Consider the following 6,679-nt stretch of genomic DNA (forward strand, 5'->3'; position numbering starts at 1 on the left):
CAGCAGATCTAGGGCCAGTTTGCTATAAACAGGCCGTGAAATCTGTAAAAAAAAAAAAGAAGAAAAAAAAGGGAGAGATATTTAAAAAAAAAAAAAGCTACATTAGGCCTATAGCTTATGCTGACTGACTTCAGGTTAGCGGTCAATAATTAGGCTACCTTTAACGACACCCAGTAGCCTACAAACCATCCATATATGGGAAAGGAATTCTTGAAGTGGCTTAATTGACGTACGTGTGGACCAATGACAGGGAGCTTCACTGGCCCGTGGCTTGTCGTAAGTTTTCAGTGTTTTGCAGCTGTAGTTCGTGAAGAAGTGAGATCCCGGGCAGCCGGGGATCAGAACTGCGCATTCCCTGCCGAGTGTTGGGAACATGTTCTCAAAGCCCGGGTATATCAGGGATGCTGTGAAGTCTTCTATTGGCAGTTTATGGATCTTTATGTGTGTAATAATCGTATCTGTCTACGGACAGGAGGGTAAGATGCTTTTTATTGACATTCGTCCTACAGTGAAATAGCGTATCTTATTAATGTTCAGCATAACCCACTGAGTAAATGTGTTACAAGAATCGCGGCGGTAAATGAATTGTTTTTATCAGAGGAAACATTTTTGGCCATGAATTGGATTTGACCAAATTTCAGTCACGTTGTGCTAAATCATGTTATTATATATATTATTATATATATTTGTATGTTCTGTTTCTGGCACATGCCTACTACTTGACACCGTAGGCCTATAGCTAATCTAATTAATGTTATAGCCTACTTTGACTTCTGCACTATATTATGCTCTAGTCACTTGTTTTAGAAAGATGCCCTTGTGAGTTCTGGCAAGTAGGCTAGTAGACTAGTACATTGTGTTTTCCTACATTCAATGCAATTATTATTATTATTATTATTATTATTATAAAGTAGCTTTGGATAAAAGCGTCAGCTAAATGACTACAATGTAATGTAATTTTGCAAAATCGTATCAAAGAAGATTGTTTTGAGTACCCTGTAGACTCAGCTGCTAATCAATAAATCAGTAAAAATTCGAACAAACATTCTCATGAAGTTTCCACAGAAAATGCAGAATGTCTACATACAGTAACTGAGACTTCACAAGGTGATAGGGCTGCTTCATATAACTGGACAACTATAGGCTACTTTGATTAGGTCCAAATGAAGAAATCCAAAACAGCTGTTTACAACAGTGGTGTGCAGAAGGGCACCTTGTTGAATCCATCCATGCCATGAAGAACCCAGGCTGTTCTGGAGGCAAAACGGGGTCCCGGTACTAGATAGATGTACGTAATAAAGTGACCGTTGTATATCTGGTTTGAGCATTTGTGGCCTTTCTGTTAGCTTGAACGAGTCTGGCCATTCTCCTCTGACCTCTCTCACTAACAAGGTGTTCTCGCCCACAGAACTGCCGCTCAATAGATGGGTTTTGTTTTTTCTCAGATTTATCGCACCGTTCTGTGTCAAATCTAGAGAATGTTGTGCACGAAATCCCAGGAGGACAGCTGTTTCTGAGATGTTGTGTAGAACCACCTTGCTTGGCTGGCACCAACTATCACTCCACGGTCAAAGCCGCTTCGAACACACATCTCTTGCCCATTCTAATGTTTGGTCAATCAACAACTAAACCTCTATTGAATCTAAACCTCTATCGACAACTAAACCTCTTCACCATGTCTACATGCTTCATATTGAATTTCAGCCACCCAGCATGAGGGTAACAGTGGTTGTGGGATCAGCAGCAAATGCTCCAGATTCAAACTACGTTCAAAGATAGAACTATAATGTTATCATGGCTTTCCATAGAAGACAGTGGACCGCCCTCTGTTTTGACCCGTAGTCTAGCCAGTCCGCCCACCCTTCCAGGAAGGAAGACCACAGCGACAGCCGGAGAGGTCTGCATTTTGTTGTTGACACAGAGTTTCACAATGAGACAGCCAGCAGGGGTCAACGTGAATCAAGTGTGACCACATTCACAAACACTATAATGGTGCATAAATCCCCACAGACTATTATTTTAAAATGAAGCAAGGTTTTAAATCCTCTCGGAGGAAGATGACTAATTCCCAAAGCCATTGACTAATTCTGAATCACTGGGAACCAGTTGGTTGGGAAAGAAGCGAATAACAAATGCATATCCTGCTTCTTGTGATCCATGCATGGAGGTGTCATCGTGCCATGATCGGCACTGTGGAGTGATAGGTCAGACAGCTGAGCATCCTGTCTGCTAGTGCAGGCCTGTAAAGACCTGCCAGGAACAGAGCATCAATACAATGTTGACATACTGTTAGAAGATTTAAAATAAATCTCCCTTATTCTGACTGGCTGATTATCTTATTCTGACAGCTAATCCACCCGTATTGATCAGGAAGTAGGGTGCCACGGTATAACCTGAAAAGGCAGGGTGTCGCTGATGAACAACCAACCACAAGTAACACAGTGCCCAAAGCTGTTATCGAAAGACTTTTTCCCCAAACCCTGAATGAAGAGAAGCCCTTTTAGGATGAGACGGGGCCAGGGGCGTGCTGTCAGACAGGCCGGGTCAGAGCCAGTAGACGGGAGCTGCGCCGGCCAGACCGTGGCCCCTAGACCAGGGCCCCTAGCCTCCCCAGTCCCCCACCACAATACCAGGAATGCCGCTCCCGTGGCCTCCGACCGGATGGTGACACAGATCCATGCTCCGCTGCCCACGGCTCTGGCATTTTCAAGGAATCCTGAGGGACATGAGGAGGGGCCAGGCGGAGGACGAGCGTGGGGGGTTAGAGAGGGGCGTTGGCCGAGGACGAGCGTGGGGGGTTAGAGAGGGGCCAGGCCAAGGCGCCGGGAGCAGGATGTGAGTGGATTGCAGGACTTGCTGATGGGATATGTGAGTGGATTGGAATAATTACACCACTGATTACTCACTCGGTTTTTACAGCGTTATACAGGAACCTATCCAAACATGTGGTGAGCGCCCCTTGACCCCAGCGCAGGTTTTGACCCCAACGACCCCACCACAGCACTTACCTCTCTCCTGCAACTCGGATACATTCCATCCGGTAACCGTTGGATTGAAATATTTGTTTTCCCATGGCAGTTTGAATGTTAGTCATGACGACCGCAGTGGAACAGAGGAGCAAGGAAGGAACACGAGGAAGTACGCATGAATCAGAGCTCCCCCGATCAGGAGGGCCCCACAATGATACAAGAATCATAAAAACCAGGGCTGGGTATTGGCAAGGCCCTCACGATACAATACGTATCACGATACATGGGTCATGATACCATATGTATCACGATACTTTGCGATACTTTGCGATTCTCTACATAATCTACTGAAAATTTGAAAATACAACTCCATCCCCCGCTCCATGGAGGTGATCCTGACAGCGGAGGGAATGTAAGGACATTTTAAATCCATCTAAAATATGAATAATGTATCTATGACTGAGTTCTATCCCTCATTTTCTATATCTATGTCTATTCCCTGTTTCATTCGGTATATTTTCATTGTGCCCCCCCAAAAGTTTTTAGTTTTGTTTGTACTGTATTGATACTGTACCGTGGAAAATCGATATAGTATCGCAGAAAAAAATATTGCGGTGTATCGCTGTATAGATTTTTTTGCACAGCCCTAATGAAAACAAACCTCAAACAAAACGTGTGTGTTGAGCTAATGTAGCTTACAATTGTCAACATGTATTGTGTGTTTGAATGAGCTGTTTTAGAGTCTTTCTGCTTCTTTTCTACTGTAAGGATTGTAGCTCTCAGTCGGGTATAGTGACCCATGGCTTAGCGCTAAGGATTACATTAGCTGCCAGTTGTTTTGGGTCATCTCGTGGCTATGAGTTTATGGCCGTAAACATCTCCTGCTCCACTGAGCCCCGTGGAGACCCCGATCACTCACCTTTCTTGGGTAGTAGGGGCCCTATGATGAACAAGGCCCTAAACACTCTCCTTGTCTCATTAACCTCATTCGTGACAGGCCACTCTGACTAGCTGTGGTGAACCCGGGCCGTCCCCTCCACTAACAAACCCCAGCTGGTCGGCCCACACTGCCGGTCATGCGTTCATCTGCTTCTCACACCTACTCACCAGGCTCCGCTTTCCCTTCTATGGTAGCGAGGACACTGGAGTGGTCAAGGCTTTCCTGAAAAGTCATCACAATCGTGTGTGTTTGTGGGTGTGCATGTGTACTGTATGTATGTATGTATTTATGTATGCTACTGTATATATAGTGGTATCATTTTGACAGATGTCAGATATCATTTATGTGCACTTCACGTCGGGTGCATTCATAAATGCACTCTGAGAATCTGCTCTGGTTTCAGAGCACTCGGGTTTCAACGTCACAGAGCTCTGAAATCAGTTAATTTACGCACGGTCAGTTCGCTCGGACAAACCGTCTTTTCAGTCAGTACCCAGTTCGCGTTCTGAGTCCTCCCAGAGCGCAGTGCTCTGAATTTTCAAACAACCAGAGTGCACTCCCGGTGCACTCCGAGCGCGTTTACGAATGCACCCTTCATAACCTCCTAGCAGTGCTCGCTGAGGTAAACTTTGCTTTGTTTGCTTCCATATTTCAGGTAATGGCTGTGGGCACACGGTTCTGGGCGAGGAGAGTGGCACCCTGGCCTCCCCGTACTACCCGGGCACCTACCCCGCGGACTCCTGGTGCCGGTGGAGACTCCGGGTGGCACGGGGGCGGACGCTGCGCCTGCTGTTCGGGGACTTCGACGTGGAGGAGAGTCCAGGCTGCAGGAACGGCTCTCTGAGCATCACAGTCGGCGACGGGGCGCCCAGCGTAGGTAGGGCTCCCCCCTCAGACCTGGAGGACTGGGCCAAGGCTGCCTTCACTTTAATCTGTTTAAGACAGGGGTTGTGTTGCTTGTGTTTCTATTTAAGCAGAGTAGAAGTTCCTATTCCCTATACCCCTACCCCATTCAAACTGCTGTCACCGTTTGCTCGATTACAATTAACACACTCCTCTCTAGTGCCTTTGCCATGCGGCCCTGGTATTCCACTGGGACTTGTCTCTTTTGCTATGGCTCAAGTATTTTTTGCCAACAATAGCAGAAGCCATTCAGCGTTGCACAGGGCATTCCCCACAGAGGAGCAGCACACACCGCAAGCAAAGAGCACACCGATAATAATAATAATAATAATAATAACTTTCATTTATATAGCGCCTTTCATAAAACCCAAGGTCGCTTTACATAGGGGCAGAACAGACAAGAGACAAACATGGTAGACAGAGACAAAAAACATTAAGAAACGGAAGCTAGAGGTCAAAGGCCATGTTAAAGGCTGATGACACCCCACAACACGCATCTCCGCAGACCTGCCGAGCATCCAGCCGTACCTCACGGGCACGAAGGGTGTGACGGCAGGCCGAGATATTAGATGACAGCTCCGGGAGACTGATGGGACTATCGGGTTACCCTGCTTATTATAGTTGTTTTTATTAGCAGATTCCACAGGTCCTACCTCACGCTGGTTCTGGAGCGCTCGCGCCAAGTCATATGTTCATACAAGCCGGCGTCTCGAGGCCTCCGGTCGACAGATCGCATTCCGCGGCGCCGTACAGCTGCGGCGAGATACTGTAGTATTGTCTCGGGGTCGTGACAGGAACCCGCGCCAGACCACCTCGGGGCAGGCGTTGCCCGTCATGTGTGCGGCGTTTTCGGGAATCGGGGAATAAAAGCGCGGTTGTGTGCGCCGGGCCCACGAGCTCTCTCTCTTCGTCTGTGTGTGTTCTTGTTTATGTTTATGTGTGTGTGTGTGTGTGTGTGTGTGTCTTCCGCAGGTCCTCTGTGTGGGAAGCTGGATCCCTCAGAAAGGAATGTGACTGTTAGCAGTGATGAGGTGACGATAGTCTTCAACTCCGGGCCTCACCGTTCAGGGAGGGGCTTCCTGTTGTCATACGCCACAGACCAACACCCAGGTACAGAAACACGGTTTTCAGTGTTTGTGTGTCCCTCTCCCTCTCTCTCTCTCCCTCTCTCTCTCTCCCTCTCTCTCCCTCCCTCCCTCTCTCTCTCTCCCTCTCTCTCTCTCTCTCCCTCCCTCCCTCTCTCTCTCTCCCTCTCTCTCTCCCTCTCTCATTCTCTCTCTCCCTCCCTCTCTCTCTCCCTCTCTCTCTCTCCCTCCCTCCCTCTCTCTCTCTCCCTCTCTCTCCCTCTCTCTCTCCCTCTCTCGTTCTCTCTCTCCCTCTCTCTCTCCCTCTCTCGTTCTCTCTCTCCCTCTCTCTCTCTCCTTCTCTCTTGCTCCTCACAAACATCCCTTATTATTCTCACCCAGGTACAGCAATCTCCTCACAAACATCGCATAACATTCTCAGATTCGTCTCATTAACAACATGACCATAATGCTTTTTCATAATACATTCGTGTGAGCGATATCATTGGTTAAGGAAGCCCTGTCATGACTCTGAACACCACTCGTCCCCCTGACTCCCTGTTGCTGACTGACGTAGACAGGGTTAACTGATGTAAACTGATGTAGACAGTACTTACTGATGGAGACGGTGTTTCATGATGAGCTCTCTCCGCGGTCATAATGACTGTTTGTACTCCATGCCTACTGCCATGTTAGTGGTATCAGTGGGAACCTCAGGATTCTGCTCAGCAAATAGAAAGTCATAAACAGACATTATAGAGAGAGTCACGGTGACGCGGAACATGATGTCATTTCACGGTCCG

General features: G+C 47.5%; 1 protein-coding gene across 1 annotated transcript in view; it reads left to right on the forward strand.

The window, feature by feature from the left end:
* Window positions 1-400: 400 nt before the first annotated feature.
* LOC311311883 (discoidin, CUB and LCCL domain-containing protein 1) overlaps window positions 401-6,679 on the forward strand; it is a gene marked incomplete at its 3' end in the record, with an annotated part of 15,734 nt that continues 9,455 nt past the window's right edge. The window contains exons 1-3 of the mRNA XM_084441679.1: window positions 401-476; window positions 4,565-4,786; window positions 5,785-5,922. Of these exons, the coding sequence (XP_084297805.1) occupies window positions 440-476; window positions 4,565-4,786; window positions 5,785-5,922 (397 nt within the window). The 5' untranslated portion in view covers window positions 401-439. The remainder of the gene's footprint in view (window positions 477-4,564; window positions 4,787-5,784; window positions 5,923-6,679) is intronic.

This window comes from Borostomias antarcticus (assembly GCF_949987555.1).
Source record: "Borostomias antarcticus genome assembly, chromosome: 8".
NCBI lineage: Eukaryota > Metazoa > Chordata > Actinopteri > Stomiiformes > Stomiidae > Borostomias > Borostomias antarcticus.